A 19144-nucleotide genomic window follows, 5' to 3' on the forward strand; every position below is an offset into this window, starting at 1 on the left:
ACACTGGCTTCCAATGTGAGATGCCAGCACACTCTTCAGTGTTGATATTGGAAGCATCTGTTACTCACCAAAGCCAAGAGGTCCTCAGCTTAAAAATAAATAAATCCCAGTGCAAGCGGGAAATGAACATAACATAAAACTGGAATTGGGATGAACAGATAAACATTTCACAGCCACAGCATGAATAACCACGACCACTCAGAATAACCTTTGAAAACCAACTAGAGGTTTATTAAAAAATGACAGATTTGAAACTGAACCCCAAGTTTCCCATAAAGCGAGCTGAAATCTCTGAAGCACTAAGCTTAGAGGCAGAGATTAATGTAGCCTTGTCCTGCAGAGCAAACTCAGATGCTTTGGACTGCGATAGCAGCCCATCCGTCTTTTGAGGTCCTGCAGAACCAACATCAGCAGAACCTTCTCAGCAAATTTGTGGAGATGATTGTCACATGGAAGATTGCTTGAATGAAAAAAACAGGAGTCATTGTTATACAACTTTGCCTCTGGTAAGGAACAAGAGGTACTGTAGCACAAGTGTGGGAGTGTATAACAAGACTGAGCGCCTAGAGCCCAGTCAATTCATTCAGAAAGGACAACGCATGGGGCCCTCATGCTGCACTTCTAGCACGCAGGAAGCAAATATCCAAATTACATGATTCAATTATTGTTCCAATCACAATCAATGGATCCTGTTAAAAAGCAGGAATGTTCAACACCACCTCAGAGAGAAAAAAGTCCAGCTTTAGATCCAATCTCATAGTAAGTTCCCAAAATTCCTGCATGGGCTCAACTGTGCTTTTCAGACGAGATCTCGTGCCCTCGCCTGGATCAGGAGGTAGCCACCTCCTGCTCTCTTCGCCTCTGTTGGCAAGTGTACGTGTACCAGGTGTGGCTGTGCAACACTGCTCGAAGAATCAGACGGCAGGACAGCCATAGAGCTGCCTGGCTAGTCCGGGATCAGCGCTTACAGTATAGTGGAAGGGAGCTTCTTCACTCTCCTCTGAGCCAAGATGGAAGACTCTATAGGTTTCAGCTCTGGGGTGGGCTTCGAACGGTTCAAGGCGTAGTATGTGGCAGCCATGGCTCCCTAAAGCAGAGACAAAGAAGGCAAAATAGTCAGACTCGAGTAGCCTACACAGCTGGTATGACTAGGGCTGGCTGTTTGTCTGCAATAGGGATCAGAGAACAAAATTATTTTCAAGATGATCAGGAAATAATGCAATATGGATTTGAAAGGACTAAGCGGAAAGTGATGGGATGTAGCTGGGTTAGCCAAGTGAAGGCGATGGGGGTTTGGAAAGCAGATGGGGGGGTTGGAGGGGCGGCAGGATGGGGACAGTGTACTGATGGGGCCAAAGTAATGGGACTGGGAGAGTCAAAGTGGGCACACAGGAATTAGTCCAGGGAGCAAATGTGGTGGTAAAAGGAGGGAGCCAGGGTGGGTGCAGGGTTGAGGTTCGGAGTGCCAAGGGAGGCCAGGAAATGTGGTTGGGAAGGTCAAGGGGGGTACAGATGGGGATGGAACAGCCAAGAGGCATGATGGGATATAGGTCAAAAGAGCTGATGGATAGCAGACGGGATGACAGTATGGTGTTAGATGGCCCTGAGGGGAGGGACAAAATATATAAGGTCTTCAGGGGGAAAGAGCACAAGATCTATTGTGGAAGTGGCAATGTCTGTATACAGGATGCACCGAGGTTGACAGACTGAACAAGTTGTACTGTGGCAGTGGCACAGGATCCCCAAACAGTGTACAATAGGGCTAAGCAAATGGTGTACTGTGCGAGTGGCAATACTTGTGTATAATGTACATAAATGCACAAGGTGAAGTAGAGGAAGAGGCATAGCCCAAGTACAAGTTTAATTCTGGACATGGCAGTGTAAATGCACAGAGCGTACTGTAGAAGCAGCACATCATGCGTACAGAGGGTGCACTCAAAATGACACACAGTTGAAGATGGTGTATTTTGGCACAAACTACATATTTGGACACAGCACAGAGTCCATGCACAGAAGAAATGTTACAGAGGGGCAATACTCCTGCATAGTGTTGGAAATGTGCTCTTTCTGCATGGTCAACCCATTGTTTTCCCATTGCTCCTCTATTCTACATGATGAAATTAGTATACCCATAATTTCCATATTTGGCTCTCCTACAAGTCCCTATTACATGGTAGAAATAGTCCAGAAGGCCTGTAAGATAAATGTCACTTGTGGACTGAAGCACCCATGGTACAATCCATTACAGTGACAATGCAACACTGACTGCAGGCCTACCATTTTTGGCCTAGCTGTAGCAGTTTCAAAATTGCAAATTCAAAATAACTCCTTTTGACAGATTAAAAGTCTTCTTTTTGAATACTTATAAGTCGCCCCTAAAAAGGCCTTACAGCCCATGAGGCAGGATGTATGCTATTTAAAAGCAGGACATGTAGGAATTTAATGTTAAACATGTTCTTACAGTGAAAACGCCTCACAAGGTGATTTCTACTGTGGTAAGGCTAAGGTTCCTTTGAAAGTAAGGTTCCGTAGGAAAACACTAGGTTACATATTAACAGTTAATATGGATTTTGGTTTGGAAGCAGATAGAAACAGATTTTGAAGACTTTTTAATAGTTATTCAAAACCCAATCGAATTTTGTGCAGCTGTTGAGGAAAAGTTACTTTTAGAAAGTTACCATTTAACTGCCTAAAGCCTTTGGAGACCCATTTGCACAAGCTTCAGTTGTCTCTGAAAGCTGAATATCCCCTTCTATAAGGTGTGAAGTGGATCCCAGGAAAGAGACAAAAGGCCATTGGCATGGTGTGGTGTGGTGTTGTGCTCCTTTGACAGGATGGCCTGTGCAATGGGCCCTGGAACTTGATTAACTTGAAATAGGCCTACCCTATCACAAGCAGATATAGCTAAAACCCAGGCCTTATCCCCTCTTTTGTCCCTCCAGTCAGACAGGCTCCAATCACAGTGAGCCTTTTTAGACATTAATGTCAAATCTTCTGGAGTGTCAAGACCCGCTTAACAGATCTGCTGGGATTTTACATATAACATATTGGGCACACTTCACAAGGTGAGGACAGCATAACAAAACCATTCCTGTGTATGTATGCATTCTCTGGTTGTTGAAAAACTCACCTTTTTCTACCAGACTTCTGTCTCCGAGTTTGTTGGGAGGACAGGTACTGCCTCAAACTGAAGTTTGGTGTTAGATGCAGGGAAAACACGAGGATTACCATAGTAAACTCCCCATCACAGCCCTCAGAGCCCAAGTTTGGTGGCCAAAAACTTCGACATTTTGAAAAAGCCCAAAGTGGATTCATTTAGCCCCATGAACATTTAAGCCATTGGTTCGGGCATGAGCCAAGTGATTTTTTCCACCCACTAGCTCATGCCCAATAAAGTATGAAAGTGGCATCTCCAGGCACCCACTTCAGAATACTCTTGGTTCAGAGGAACATCAGAAAAGGACTGAAACTGCTGTCTGCACCCTGGGTAAAGCCCTGGAGGACTGAACCAGCGGCTCTCTTGTACCCAGGACGAAGAAGTTGACTCCAAGGGTTCTAAGGATGACCTCTTGTTCAAGTTACAGGGATACAACAAGCTAGAAGAAGCCTTTCCCGGTCAGTGGCAACTTTCAGGGAGCTCTAGTCCACGCTTCGGCCCGTGTCCCAACCCTGCATGGTTTGCCAACATCTCTAGGAGTCCTTGGCTAATCATGTGCGTGCCCCATCTACTCCTTTGTCCCGTTAACTATTTCGTTCTGGTGTATGGGCTACATTTTTGAATGTTAAACTCTTTTTGGTATCAGTGCTTGTTTACGGTTGTCACTGCCAAAGATTGTCGCACTGGGTTGGTACCAATGCTTGCTTACTTTTCCCAAGTCACTGGTACGTTCCAGGAAGGTCGGTTTACTTTGTTGCTGGGAAACAGTCACGCTTGGAGGGGTGTCCAGCTTTGTGCTCACCAACAGCTCCTGAGTGGCTATAAAAGGCTAAGCCGTGCACATGACAGTGCTTGGCTTAGTCACAGTCTTCCAATCGGCCTCCGGACTCTAATTTAACACCCTTGCAGCTTGGACTGAATCGACAAGACATCCACAGAGAGCACGTTGGCGGACTCAAGACCTCGGCTCTCCTGCTCCGGGTGTCACGAACCGATTAGCAGTTTCCCCAGCCAGAGTCAGGTAAGTGCAGCGCCCTTTCGGGTAGTTCATTGTATGATTTGAGTGCTCTTTAAAGTTGCGCTAGAGCTTTTCTTGCACATTTGGGTATGCGCTTGCAGCTGGATTGTTTCTAGCACACAGAAAAGCCCAGACCTTGAAAACGTACGTTCTGATGGTATTATTGTGGCACACAGCCTGCCTTTAAAACTATTTATGTTTTGAACTCACAAGACAAGAGAAAACTTGAAACTTTAGGCGTCACAATATATTGCGGCGCACAGAGTACTTTTAAAAGCTGTTGATGGTTTAATGCCACATTGTTGTAATCAGTCGATAGACTATTTTTGTTTAGTCCTTTGAGAGGGTTTGAGCACCTACTGTTTCTTTTGTGTTCTACTTATTCTTCATTTTTTCCTTATGATTCTGTTATAGTTATGAGTAAGCCTGTTATTTTTTGAGCGATATCTCGATTCTAAGTGCAAAATGTAGTAATGAAGTCAAGAGACATCCATTCTCAGCAACATAGTGGAAGGTTTTCCATCCTCAGAGTACTAGAAAATTGTCCATTTGGCTTGCGATTTTTAACAAGAAAGTTGAGTTAAGTTAAAGAGAGGTCCATTGGGCAACAGATGATTATACATATAAACTGTGTATGGTGTGATGCGAGTGTGATGTATTCACACGGAAGCAACTACTGTACTCTTTGAGCCAGAGTATCCATCAATAACACTGCTGTTCCCTCATATTCCAGAAGAACCGGGAGCCCAGCTGGACCAGGCTGTTTTGAGTAGCAGTATCTCTGGTGCTCTCTTCCACACTCCCTTCCCTTTTGGGACACCTGCTGGGTCTCCTGTGTCCGACCAGCAGTGCCGAGAGGTATCATAGAAGGTCAGGGGGGCATTCATCGCTCCTACAGACAAAATGCGGTTCAGGTGAGTGGTCGCGCCACATCGTAACAGCAACTTGATCAGGACTGGAGTCTGCTTAACACCTTGGGAGTCTCTCAGTTCCTACCCTGAAGTCGTATGGGGCTTTAGAAGTATACTACTGTGGTGAATTGGGACATACAGGATTAAAGTCAGAAGGTAAAGTCTTTTACCCAGGTTGAACCTGGTTGGTGTATCCAACCTGCACACCATCGTGGTCAGCCTCAAAATGTGCCTAAGTACTAACTCAACCATTGACTATCATTGCCACTTTGTGCTTCTTGGCACTACTTCTACTTAAAATTTAAAAAATCATATCTCTGTTCCCTCTTACTGGACATTTATCATGTTGGTGTCATTTGTTTATACTATTTTACTCTATTTTTATAATTCATTTTTGGATTTATATTGTTTTGCGTTTCAACTTTATCACAGTTTTGGTACTGCATACGTTCTTTACACATTGTCTCAAAGTTAATATGGTCTGCTCTGTGCCAGAGGTACCATGGGCTAAGTTTATTTAGTGATTCACCCCAAGACTTATAATTATTAGCGGAGGTGGGTACTGTGAGAAGTTGGCCCGATATGCAGTGTTCACTATTCTAGCGACCACTATGCATCGGTCCAAACGACCCTTATGGTGATTGGTTGTAAGTCAACCTTAGACCAGCTATCCTAGTAGCGTGGATACGAGCAGTCATCGGGCTAAACTCTAGAGGGCGTGTTAAGCCAGCTGTTATACCATCACATACCCCTTGAACACCAAGTGAAAGGGCACCACACAAGTGTTATGAAAATAAACAGTATATTTATTAGAATCACAACAGCCCTGTACTCTTTATGAGGACAGGGTACTAAGCACAGAACAAAACTCTTAGGAAAATACTTCAAGTGCACAATCAATACAAGTGCCCGAGGGCACGGAAAGTTTAGAGGTCTCGGGCGGACCCGATAAGGCAAGTCGGAAGCGAGGGACTCGGGACCCTTAAGTAAGGAGGCTATGCGGGCACCGAAATGCCGAAGTTACCTAGCCACAAGGGCTGCGGTTGCACAAGTCTTACAGGCGTCGGGGGTCTTCGCTGACGAGCCAGGAGCCGGAAGGAAGGAGTTGCTGGCCGGCGACCAGTGAAGAATAGTTCGTAGAGATCCAAGCCTGGATCAGTGATAGATGATACCTGAAAGCAGAGGGGACCAAGTTCGTACTACTAGCCAGTAGTCAGAAGGTACCAGGAGGGCACCGGATGGCCGTCACCTCGACTAGGTGAGTGGGCGACGCTAGGCTCTGCAGTCTCACGGACCAGGAGGCGTTGTCGGCGACCAGGATGGAGGTGCGAGCTGTCCCACGAAGGTTGATGCTGTCGGCGTCGCTGGGCCCAGGATTGGGGCAACAAGCCTTGGCAGATTTCAGGGCCACGTGGTGGGCCTAAAATGGCGTCTTGAGTGGACCAGGAGGGTCCGGGGTGCTCCTCTCGTAAAAAGGGGCAAAGGCTGGTCTGGAGCAACCAGACCTTCAGCGTTGGTTGTCGGATGTCGTCAAGGAGGTCACAAGCCAGCGGCTAGTAACCAGACAACGTGCTGAGCGGCAAAGCAGAAGGGCCCCACGCAGATCGTGAAGATGCTGGGAGACTGCACTTCGATGCTGGAGCTGCTCAGGGTCGGGGCTTCTCGGACCCCAGAGCACTCACCAGAGGATTCCTTCGGTGATCGTGCTGGTTTAAGAAAGCGTGCAGGTTTTGATGATGGCCGGTCCCTCGAGGTCTCGTCGCACCCACAGATCTCAGCTGAGCTGACGATGTGGGTAGAGGTCAGAGGTGCCAGGGAAGCCGGTTCTCGTCGAGCTGGGTCGTCGGATTCCGGAGGAAGGACTTGCAGCAAACCGCAGAGTTCTTAGATGGTGCCTGCGGATGCAGGGTGACTACTCCTTAGCCACAAGGGAGAAATCTTGAGAAGAGTCTCGAATGTCCTTTCGTAGAAAGTAGTTCTTGATTCAAAGATGATCTAATTTGGAAGAGTCCCCGCTCCTGCCTTTATCCTAAAGAAAGGGGTGGGTACATGACTAGGTCCTGCCCTAGGGGTGGGACCAGGAAGGGGGGCAGTTACACCCCTCTCCCCTGCCGGGCTTTCCCCAGGTCAGGGGCTGCGCGCCCCTGGAATTGGTTCTAGCCAGCAGATGCGTAGTGAGCACCGGGGTGCCACTCCGCAGTCACCTTCTCGCAAAGCCCTACCTACCCAGAATACACAAAACCCTGTCTGGGATGGTGCGAACACCGCCCCTGACAGGAAACCCTTTGTCCAAGCTCTCCTCGCTGGAAGGACTCCCAGCAGCAGGAGGTCAGACTCGTGTCTATGGTGGCAGCATCCATTTTGTGGAGCTGAGGCTTCAGTTAACTTTAACCGGGGTTCACAGTTACGTACATGTCGTGTCCCTCTAGAAGGGCGGAATGCTAACCTCGTCGCCAGAATTGGTGAGGGGGCAGCATCCCGATTCGTATGACACCTTACTCGACATGTCTTGATAACGCGATACCGAAGTTACCGATATGGTACGCGTTATCATGGAACAGCCATTGGGTCTTGGTTCCGCAAGCTGCAACCGGGCTCGGCTCGTGCCAGAGCCCAATTCACACGGTTCCATGCACTCTGCCTTCAGGATTGTCAAGGCCTGCCATAGGAGTGACTGATAGGAACTCGGGTGTCCATTTTAAGGTTAGATATAGGGATACTATACCTAAAGCAACAAGCGAGTTACCACGTTGCCCCAGCTGTCGTGCAGCCAGTTGTGTCAGATTTAGATGGCCATCCAGGGGTGGCATAATACATGCTTCAGCTCCTGGTAGGCCCTGGGTACACCGATGCCCTGAGTTACAGGGTCTGACAAGGTGGCCCAGTTCCAATTAGGTTATGCACCTAAGGTACACACATCAATTTAGCGAGAGAACAGCTAGGCTGTGGGTCTGATTGGCAGGCCCACAGCCCGAGAAAGTCGTAAACCAGTGAAACAAAAGCAAAAAGTCCGGGCGATCATAGGATTGCAGACCCTAATCTCCTACATGACCCCCCCCCCCCAAACGTTGGGACAATAAACTAACCTTGACCAGGTGAGTCTTCTTGTTCTAAGTGGAAATACCTGGAGAGCCCATCTGCATTGCCATGATCAGTGCCAGGTCTATGCTCCACTGTGAAGTCCATCCCCTGTAGGGAAATGGACCACCTAAGCAGTTTGGGGTTTTCACCCTTCATCTGATTTAGCCATAGGAGGGGCTTATGGTCGGTCTGAATCTTGAAATGAGTAACAAACCAGTATGGCCTCAGTTTCTTCAGGGCCCACACCACAGCGAAAGGCCTCCCTCTCTATAGCTGACCAATTTTTCTCTCTGGGGGTCAGCCGTCTGCTTATAAAAGCAATGGGCTGGTCATTACCATCAAAATTCAGTTGAGATAGAACAGCTCCCACACCCAACTCAGAAGCATCTGTTTGGACAATGAATGGTTTGGAGTAGTCTGGACTCTTAAGCATAGGTGCCGTGCACATGGCCTGTTTTAGGTCATCGAATGCTTTTTGACAGCTCGCTGTCCACTGAACCTTTTTTGGCATTTTCTTACTCGTCAGTTCATTAAGCGGAGTCACAATCGATCCGTAATTTCTGACGAACTTCCGGTAGTAACCAGTCAGGCCCAAGAAAGCTCGAACCTGAGTCTGGGTGGTTGGAGGAGCCCAGTCCCTGATTGACTGTATCTTGCTCTCCAGTGGTTGAACTTGGCCTCCACCGACGAGGTGGCCCAAGTATACAACCTGTGTCTGCCCTATCTGGCACTTGGTGGCCTTGATAGTGAGGCCTGCCGCTTGCAGAGCCTCTAACACTTTCCGCAGGTGGACCAGGTGATCCTCCCAGGTGGAGCTAAAGACAGCAATATCGTCAAGATACGCCGCACAGAAGTCATCCAGCCCAGTGAGAACGTGATTCACCAACCGTTGGAAGGTGGCAGATGCATTCTTCAAACCAAAGGGCATTACCACAAACTGATAATGTCCAGCAGGGGTAGAAAATGCTGTCTTAGGCTTGGCGTCCTCAGCTAACCTGATTTGCCAATACCCAGCTGTCAGGTCGAACGTGCTCAAGTAGTTGGCAGACGCCAATCTATCTATAAGCTCATCCGCCCTTGGTATTGGGTGGGCGTCAGTCTTAGTGACTGCATTGAGACCCCTGTAGTCTACGCAGAACCTCATCTCTTTCTTACCACCCTGGGTGTGAGGCTTCGGCACTAGAACTACGGGACTAGCCCAGGGGCTATCCGAGGGTTCAATGACTCCCAACTCCAACATTTTCTGCACTTCACTTTTGATGCAGTCTTTAACGTGATCAGGCTGCCTGTAGATTTTACTCTTGACGGGCAAGCTGTCACCAGTGTCAACCTCATGGGTGCACCAATTGGTCTGACTGGGTGTTAGAGAGAACATATGCCGGAAGGATTGAAGAACCTGTTTACAATCCTCCTGTTGATGTTCGGAGAGGCTGCCACAAAAGACAACACCGTCTACAGATCCATCGTCAGGATTCTGAGTGAGCAGGTCTGGGAGAGGGTCACTCTCTTCCTCCTGTCCCTCATCTATGGCCATGAGCAAGCTCATGCCCTTCCTGTCGACATATGCCTTGAGCCTGTTGACATGAAGCACCCTGTGGGGGCTCCGGGGAGTTCCAAGGTCCACCAGGTAGGTGACCTCTCCCTTTTTCTCCAGGATGGTGTAGGGCCCGGACCATTTGTCCTTGAGTGCTGCTGGGGCCACTGGCTCCAACACCCACACCTTCTGTCCGGGCGGATAAACAGTCAAGACAGCCTTTTGGTCATGCCAAGCTTTTTGGAGTTCTTGGCTGGCCTTAAGGTTTTCGGATGCCTTCTCCATGTACTCAGCCATCCGCGAGCGGAGACCAAGCACATAGTCCACTATGCTGGTTGCAGGCTTTTTGAGAGGTCTCTCCCATCCTTCCTTCACCAAACACAGGGGTCCTCTTACAGGATGTCCGTACAAAAGTTCAAAAGGGCTGTCGCCAACCCCCTTCTGTGGGACTTCTCTGTAAGCGAATAAAAGGCAGGGAATCAGGACGTCCCATCTACGCCGGAGCTTTTCAGGTAGTCCATGAATCATCCCTTTCAGGGTCCTGTTGAACCGCTCAACAAGCCCATTGCATTGTGGATGATAGGGTGTAGTGAACTTGTAGTTGACACCACATTCCTTCCACATAGCAGTCAAATAGCTCGACATGAAGTTTGCACCTCTGTCAGAGACAACCTCCTTAGGGAAGCCCACTCTGGAGAACACTCCAACTAGGGCTCTTGCCACAACAGGTGCTGTAGTGGTCCTAAGGGGAATAGCTTCAGGATACCTGGTGGCATGATCCACTACCACCAGTATAAACTGGTGCCCTGATGCTGTTGGGGGTTCCATTGGACCGACAATGTCAATCCTCACTCGTTCAAAGGGCACCCCCACCACAGGCATTGGTATAAGGGGGGCCTTTGTCGTGCCACCTGACTTACCACTGGCTTGGCAAGTGACACAGGAGCGACAAAACTCCTTGGTATCTTCGTTCATGTGAGGCCAGTGAAAGTGCGAGACAAGCCTGTCCCACGTCTTCGTCTGGCCTAAGTGTCCTGCTAAGGGAATCTCGTGGGCCAAGGTAAGAAGGAAACCACGCTGAGACAAGGGGATAACGAGCCTCCTGGTCATGCCAGGCTTGGGGTCTCTTGCCTCAGTGTACAGGAGTCCATCCTCCCAGTATACCTTGTGGGTACCTGTGGCGTTCCCAGCAGCCTCAGCAGCAGCCTGCTGTCTGAGGGGTTCAAGGGAAGGGCAGTCTAACTGGTCCTTCCCCAGGTCTTCTCGTGTGGGTCCCCCTGAACCCAGAAACTCAACTTGATCAAGTTCGAGTTCTTTAGGTTCAGTTTCCCGCAATTCCTGGAGGTCAGCCTCTGAGACTTGATCCTCGACCTGGGGCAAGGGGGAAGGCGAGGCCTTAACCAGACTGCTCTTCTTCTTGGGAGGTGTCTGGTCCATTGTTCCAGGATCCAGCACCGATTCAGTGGGGCATCGTCTGACCTGTGACCTAGTCACAGCAAGCACATGCGCTGGCAAGCCTAACATTTCCATGTGGGTCCGGTGCTCCACTTCCGTCCATTGCGATGACTCCAAATCATTGCCCAACAAACAACCCACTGGGAGGTCTGAACTAACAACAACCTTTTTCTGGCCATTTACCCCTCCCCAGGAGAAAGCAACAATCGCCAAACTATGACTGGTAGTGACGTTGCAGGCATTGGTCACCAGGAAATCTGTACCTGGCATGATTTGTCCAGGGTCCACAAAGTTAGGCGTCACCATGGTGACGTTGGCACCAGTGTCCCTATAGGCCTGAGCCATTCTTCCATTGATCAAAGGCGTCTGTCGGTATTTGCCCAAAGCATTGGGACTGACATCAGGGGATATGTGCACATCCCCCCTACAGACAAGGACAGCCTGAGTGAGTGTACCAATTAGGTTGTCACACCCCTCAGAACCCAAGGTTAACCCAACTAGTCCCTTGGGAGGCGCACTACTACTGCTGGCTGTACTAGGGGGCACAGGTGCCTTAGGGGCTGCAGTAGCAGGAGTCTGCCCTCCTTTCTTGGTGCACTCACTAAACCAGTGAGTTTTACTTTTACAGTATTGGCACCACCTTTTCGATTGGCCTTCTTGATTCTTCTTTTTCTGGGAAACCTGGACCCCCCCCCCCCCCCCCCCCCCTTTGGGTTGTTGGGGACCTGTCGAAGACTTCTGGTCAGTTTGTTCCCCTTTCGAATCTTTACCCTTCTGGTCTGCTTTCTTCTGACCACCCTGTTTCTGGCCCTGGTTTTGCTTAACCCTTGTTCTGACCCATCTGTTTGCCTTCTTTCCCAATTCTTGGGGAGAGGTCAGATCCGAGTCGACAAGGTGCTGATGCAACAACTGGTTCTGACAATTGTTTAAAATCTGTTCTCGCATGATCAAATTATACAATCCTGTGTAATCAGTAACCTTACTGCCCAGCAACCAGCCCTCCAAAGCCTTAGTGGCACAATCAACGAAATCAGACCAGTCCTGAGACTGAGTTTTCTGGGTATCCCTGAACAGCAACCTGTACTGTTAAGTGGTTAGGCCGAACCCATCAATCAGTGTGTTCTTCAGGACCTGGTAATTGTTAGCATCCTCGACTCTAGTAGTGAGGAGCTTATCTCTACCTTTACCTTCAAAGGAGAGCCACAAGATAGCTGCCCACTGACTCTGGGGGACGCACTGTACAGTGCAGGCCCGCTCCAAAGCAGTAATCCATTTGTGGATGTCGTCCCCTTGCTTAAAGGGGGGCACTATCTTACTCAGGTGCCTAGTGTCTAAACTCCTGTTTTCCCGTGGGGGAATGCTGCCACCAGTGGGATTGGTCCCACTCAATTCCTGCTCTCTAGCAAAGGCGAGTCTTTCTTTGGCCAGGGCAAGTTCTTCCCTTTCGATCCGCAGATTGACTTCCCGCTCCTTCGCTTCGTACACTCTCCTCTGAGGGGATGTCATCCCTCTTCGAGCAGAGCCTCGAGAGCCATTGGTTCGAACGGATCTATTAGAGCCTCTCGACAGAGACCTAACTCGTCCATTCCCAATGTTAAGCTGGCCTGAGAGGGGCCCCAGGAGTCTCCTGGTACCATTCTCGTGCCGGCTTAAGTTGTCCCGGGTTAGCTGACTAACTATGACTGGACCTTTGTCTGCCTCGTCCCCAGATGTCTCTGGCTCCTCGTCCTCCTCTTCACCTTCTGCGGAGAGATGGATAAGGTCAGGGTCACCTCGGGTTCCCTCGAGGGGGGGCATATACACTTCTGGATGAGAAGGGTCGGTGTTACCCGCCCTCCTTGCATCATAAGTCTCCAAGAGACCAATCAGAAACGGAATGGTAGGGTTTGCACCCTGTTTTAGCTTCCGAGATGTACAGATTTGTCGCATCTCTTGGAAGCTAAGTGCAGCATATCTGGAGGTGACCTGTGGAAGGTCGACTGACACAAGGGGAGACTCAGAGTTTCCTCCTTTGTCTGACATGCTGCTTCTAGTGTGGTGTAAGTGATGCATCTATTTACACTATGTGTTTACCTACTGATCCCTTGCTAAGAGTTGTAGCCAAGGTGTGCTAAGCCTTGAGGAGCTACAACAGCTGGTTCAGTAGAACTCACAGTATTCTAAGCTAAGTTATATGTACCTGAAGTACTTATGCGATCTTTCACAAGATATTCTTAGGATACGCGTGGTAGAACAACAGCAAGCTCAAATCCCAACCGCTGCTCACCAATGTGAGAAGTTGGCCCGATATGCAGTGTTCACTATTCTAGCGACCACTATGCATCGGTCCAAACGACCCTTATGGTGATTGGTTGTAAGTCAACCTTAGACCAGCTATCCTAGTAGCGTGGATACGAGCAATCTTCGGGCTAAACTCTAGAGGGCGTGTTAAGCCAGCTGTTATACCATCACATACCCCTTGAACACCAAGTGAAAGGGCACCACACAAATGTTATGAAAATAAACAGTATATTTATTAGAATCACAACAGCCCTGTACTCTTTATGAGGACAGGGTACTAAGCACAGAACAAAACTCTTAGGAAAATACTTCAAGTGCACAATCAATACAAGTGCCCGAGGGCACGGAAAGTTTAGAGGTCTTGGGCGGACCCGATAAGGCAAGTCGGAAGCGAGGGACTCGGGACCCTCAAGTAAGGAGGCTATGCGGGCACCGAAATGCCGAAGTTACCTAGCCACAAGGGCTGCGGCTGCACAAGTCTTACAGGCGTCGGGGGGTCTTCGCTGACGAGCCAGGAGCCGGAAGGAAGGAGTTGCTGGCCGGCGACCAGTGAAGAATAGTTCGTAGAGATCCAAGCCTGGATCAGAGATCGATGATACCTGAAAGCAGAGGGGACCAAGTTCGTACTACTAGCCAGTAGTCAGAGGGTACCAGGAGGGCACCGGATGGCCGTCACCTCGACTAGGTGAGTGGGCGACGCTAGGCTCTGCAGTCTCACGGACCAGGAGGCGTTGTCGGCGACCAGGATGGAGGTGCGAGCTGTCCCACGAAGGTTGATGCTGTCGGCGTCGCTGGGCCCAGGATTGGGGCAACAAGCCTTGGCAGATTTCAGGGCCACGTGGTGGGCCTAAAATAGCGTCTTGAGTGGACCAGGAGGGTCCGGGGTGCTCCTCTCGTAAAAAGGGGCAAAGGCTGGTCTGGAGCAACCAGACCAACAGCGTTGGTTGTCGGATGTCGTCAAGGAGGTCACAAGCCAGCGGCTAGTAACCAGACAACGTGCTGAGCGGCAAAGCAGAAGGGCCCCACACAGATCGTGGAGATGCTGGGAGACTGCACTTCGATGCTGGAGCTGCTCAGGGTCGGGGCTTCTGGGACCCCAGAGCACTCACCAGAGGATTCCTTCGGTGATCGTGCTGGTTTAAGAAAGCGTGCAGGTTTTGATGATGGCCGGTCCCTCGAGGTCTCGTCGCACCCACAGATCTCAGCTGAGCTGACGATGTGGGTAGAGGTCAGAGGTGCCAGGGAAGCCGGTTCTCGTCGAGCTGGGTCGTCGGATTCCGGAGGAAGGACTTGCAGCAAACCGCAGAGTTCTTAGATGGTGCCTGCGGATGCTGCGCGCCCCTGGAACTGGTTCTAGCCGGCATATGTGTAGTGAGCACCGGGGTGCCACTCCGCAGTCACCTTCTCGCAAAGCCCTACCTACCCAGAATACACAAAACCCTGTCTGGGATGGTGCGAACACCGCCCCTGACAGGAAACCCTTTGTCCAAGCTCTCCTCGCTGGAAGGACTCCCAGCAGCAGGAGGTCAGACTCGTGTCTGTGGTGGCAGCATCCATTTTGTGGAGCTGAGGCTTCAGTTAACTTTAACCGGGGTTCACAGTTACGTACATGTCGTGTCCCTCTAGAAGGGCGGAATGCTAACCTCGTCGCCAGAATTGGTGAGGGGGCAGCATCCCGATTCGTATGACACCTTACTCGACATGTCTCGATAACGCGATACCGAAGTTACCGATATGGTACGCGTTATCATGGAACAGCCATTGGGTCTTGGTTCCGCAAGCTGCAACCGGGCTCGGCTCGTGCCAGAGCCCAATTCACACAGTTCCATGCACTCTGCCTTCAGGATTGTCAAGGCCTGCCATAGGAGTGACTGATAGGAACTCGGTTGTCCATTTTAAGGCTAGATATAGGGATACTATACCTAAAGCAACGAGCGAGTACGCCACGTTGCCCCAGCTGTCGTGCAGCCAGTTGTGTCAGATTTAGATGGCCATCCAGGGGTGGCATAATACATGCTTCAGCTCCTGGTAGGCCCTGGGTACACCGATGCCCTGAGTTACAGGGTCTGACAAGGTGGCCCAGTTCCAATTAGGTTATGCACCTAAGGTACACACATCAATTTAGCGAGAGAACAGCTAGGCTGTGGGTCTGATTGGCAGGCCCACAGCCCGAGAAAGTCGTAAACCAGTGAAACAAAAGCAAAAAGTCCGGGCGATCATAGGATTGCAGACCCTACTCTCCTACAGGTACTTCTTTCCTTAAACCAATAACCCAATTTCTTACAAAATGCATGTACAGTGGGTGGGGAAGAATCAAGGCAGAAGGTGCATTGTCTGAAAGGCAGAGATCATGTATTGTGGAGATGGTCGTTTCCATGCATAAGGTACAGTGATATAATGGGTAGAGTATATGCACAGGGTCCATTATGGAAGTGCAAGAGAATACAGAACATACCTAAGGTTTATTGTGATGTAGTGTATTGTACTTGAGGACAGAGTCCATATAGAAGGTATAGTGTGGGCGATACAGAGTACATACAAAAAGTGCACTGAGGGCAGAGTCCATGCACGTTGTTCACTGTGGGGGAGAGCAGTTCATGTATTCTGTACCTTTGGGGAAGCATTTCAGGGATTGGGATGAAGGGTAAAACCTGGCATACAAGACCACACATATTCAGACCTTTACAATGTGGGCATCTTGATGGGTCAGTTCCCTTTCGGGTAAGGAGTCCCGCTGTGTGATCCATGAATGCTGCAGCACCTCCTTAGCAGTCAATCGTCGGTGGGGGTCTATGTGAAGCATCTTGGAGACCAAATCCTAAAGAAAAGAGATCTGGTCAGCTGTAGTGTAATAAAGTTCTAACATTTTACAAGGAATTCAACTTTTTTATCCTGCGCCATGCCAAACTAAGCCGAGCCAAAATCACTGCTGTATGTTTCTGAAGGGTTACCATAAAAATAACCAAAAAAGTTACTTACCTCTGCCTAGAAGTCTCCTGCATTAGTATCTTTGATTTTCACCTGCTTGAATTATTCCCTGCCATTAGGCCGAGAACCCTGTGTAGTCAATGCTAACAACAGTGAATATAGACAGTCAATGACACTGAAAACAGCTGTAGGATATACGCTGCTTGTCGACCTCAAGTGATTAAAACTTTTGCCTATGATATAAAGGTACCCAGAGTTCTAACCTTGCCATATGTTCAAAGCTCATCACCAGTCTACAGTAAAATGGAGAATAGCGTGACAATCTATGAAAGATTCCAATACTGGAGAACTGAAGTTTGAGGTAGCATTTTTCTTCCCCCGCACTGGATGTTTCATAGATTCACATGCTTCAATTAAGATTAACAAAGCAATATCAGAAATAAAATGGCAGGTAGGAATGAGTCTCGCCATAAACAAATAGGTTCCACTGTTAATCATTTTCTGGATTGAAAATAGCAGCAATAGTGCTTGACAAAGGCATGCGTTCTCTGTGATGCAATACCTCTAATGGATTGAGCTCGGTCAAAGCCTGAAATAGGTCTAACCATCACATTATGTGTCAGTGTGATACTAGAAAGAAATAATCTTGCCAAACTTTGTTTTTTCAAGGGTTTACTCTTATGAGACTTGCCAGAGGCTACGAAGAGCGGATTGGTTTTATAGAAATCTTTAGTCTGCTGCAGGTAAAATTTCAGAAATTGCTTAATATTAAGTTCAGCTGTAATGAAAAGCTGCTGGGAAAATACAAGCTATAAAATTTGCTGATATTGATGAACAGAAGTTTGCTTCGTCTAAGGGGGTTGTATGTGTGATGGCATGAATGATGCTTCATATTATTCTGAGCTATTTTGTACTTACTTTCAGACCTCTAATGCCATACTCGTTTATAGACTGTACAAAAGAAGCTTGAATGATGTAATCAATTAGGTTATTTGAGATATGAGTGATGTCAGAGAACGTCATGAGTGATTTAATATGTGAGGTCATAAGCAGTGCACGGCGGGGGCACAAGTTAAAGTTAGCTCTGATAACTATAACTGGTGAACTTCTGTGGGTTTTTTTTAAGCTCAAACCGTTATGTTGGTACTAACTTACTCACTTAACCATGTTTCCTTAGGTGAATTTCTAAGGTTTTGTTTTGTTCTAAGACACAATCAGATCTTTTTTATCACACCTAACTAAAAACGTCACTTTAACCTTTTACGCGTTTCGACGTATATTGACTTCAAGGGACACATTTTAGACCGATTGTTAATCTTTAATAAGACTTCTAGTGATCTAAAGAATTGCAAAATGTGAATGAATTTACTGCTTTACAAAAGTTTCAGTTTCCAATAGTTATTAAAAACTACCTCATCCAGAATGCATCATTATATGCTAATGGGCGGCAAGGTATACAAGTTAAAAAGAGAGAATGGAAATAGTGGCAACACTGAACAAGACCTGCGGTCGAAACGCGTAGGTGAAGGGGGCTGTATGTGAGTCTCTTGTTTAATAAACCCAAACTATCTTATTGAGCGAGTGCGGACAATAATTTCTTTTGGTGATATATATATATATATATATATATATATATATATATATTTATATATATATATATACATTTGATGCAATGAAATGTCTTCATATGATTCTGATTTTGTCTCTGCTAGACAGGACCTCTTTATTTTCTTTTTTTGCTTTTCATTTCTTCTTTATTCCATTTCTATTTTCAATTGTTTATATGTATACTCACACGGCGAGTATTGAATACCCTTAAACAAGAATTATGAACATTGTTATTTAGTCTTACATTAATAGATTATGTAAATTGTATCTCTCCTAACATTGTGCTATTTAAGAAGCACAAATGAATTTCTTGTGAATTTATTTCCGGAACACATGTTTTGTGATGCCGGAGCTATGCCGATACACGGCTGGATTGCATTTTGCCCTCGGTTTCAGTTCATGGTGCAAAGGGTTACCTATCTGATGTCTAGAAACGTTTTCTTTCTTTTTGGTAATTCAGCCAGAGTAATGCCAATACACGGCGATATTGTATTGCTATCTGGCAGTGGTTATTAGCCTTTATAGACTGTACATAACATGCATCATAGATTTAAGGCATTAGCCGGATGACAAAATGTTATTTTCATGATTGCATTTGGGAGTATGTAAAATGGCTGCCACGTTTTACCAGTGTTTCTAACAGAATGTGCATGCACCGAAATTGAGTCCGCTCTCTGTCTCAATGAGGGCGTTTACAAAAATGAGCGGCGTGCAGCTTGTTGCTGACACTGAGGAAGGACTTTTTGTCTGAAACACGTCTGTCATCTCTGCCGTAGGCGTTGAATAAATCCTGTTGCCGTACCCGGAGTGCTTAAGTCTTCCTTTTCAAGCCTTTGAGCCATCTAGAGAGAGGAGGGCGTGAGAGGCCAGCCTAGTTTTAATGGTTTCTAGCCAAATAACCAAGCGACGGAGGTTAAAGCGTATGGTGCGTTTGAGCATGAACCGCGACTGATCGCAGTGGATCAGTGAGGGGATAACTGTAAGTAGACCGGACACCAGGATTGAGGTAAATATTTTGGCTTCCACATTAAGTAACTATATCAGACAATATGAACTGCAGTTCACAGGGGGTTTCCCGGGTGTATGGATCACCACTATGGTGTCTTGATGCAGGTCTGGCGCAAGCATCCCTTCCCCCAACGCTGCATTGCATATGTTCAGAAAGTGTGGGG

General features: G+C 47.9%; 1 protein-coding gene across 2 annotated transcripts in view; it reads right to left on the reverse strand.

Annotated features, from left to right (window-relative positions):
- Positions 1-204: 204 nt before the first annotated feature.
- Positions 205-19144, reverse strand: part of RPS6KA1 (ribosomal protein S6 kinase A1) — a 1033098-nt gene continuing 1014158 nt past the window's right edge. For both annotated transcript variants that reach the window (XM_086957626.1, XM_086957627.1), the window contains 2 exons: positions 16117-16254; positions 205-1087 (listed from right to left, as the gene is read on the reverse strand). In XM_086957626.1, the coding sequence (XP_086813752.1) occupies positions 965-1087; positions 16117-16254 (261 nt within the window). In that variant the 3' untranslated portion in view covers positions 205-964. The remainder of the gene's footprint in view (positions 1088-16116; positions 16255-19144) is intronic.

This window comes from Lissotriton vulgaris, chromosome 2_1, assembly GCF_964263255.1.
Source record: "Lissotriton vulgaris chromosome 2_1, aLisVul1.2, whole genome shotgun sequence".
NCBI lineage: Eukaryota > Metazoa > Chordata > Amphibia > Caudata > Salamandridae > Lissotriton > Lissotriton vulgaris.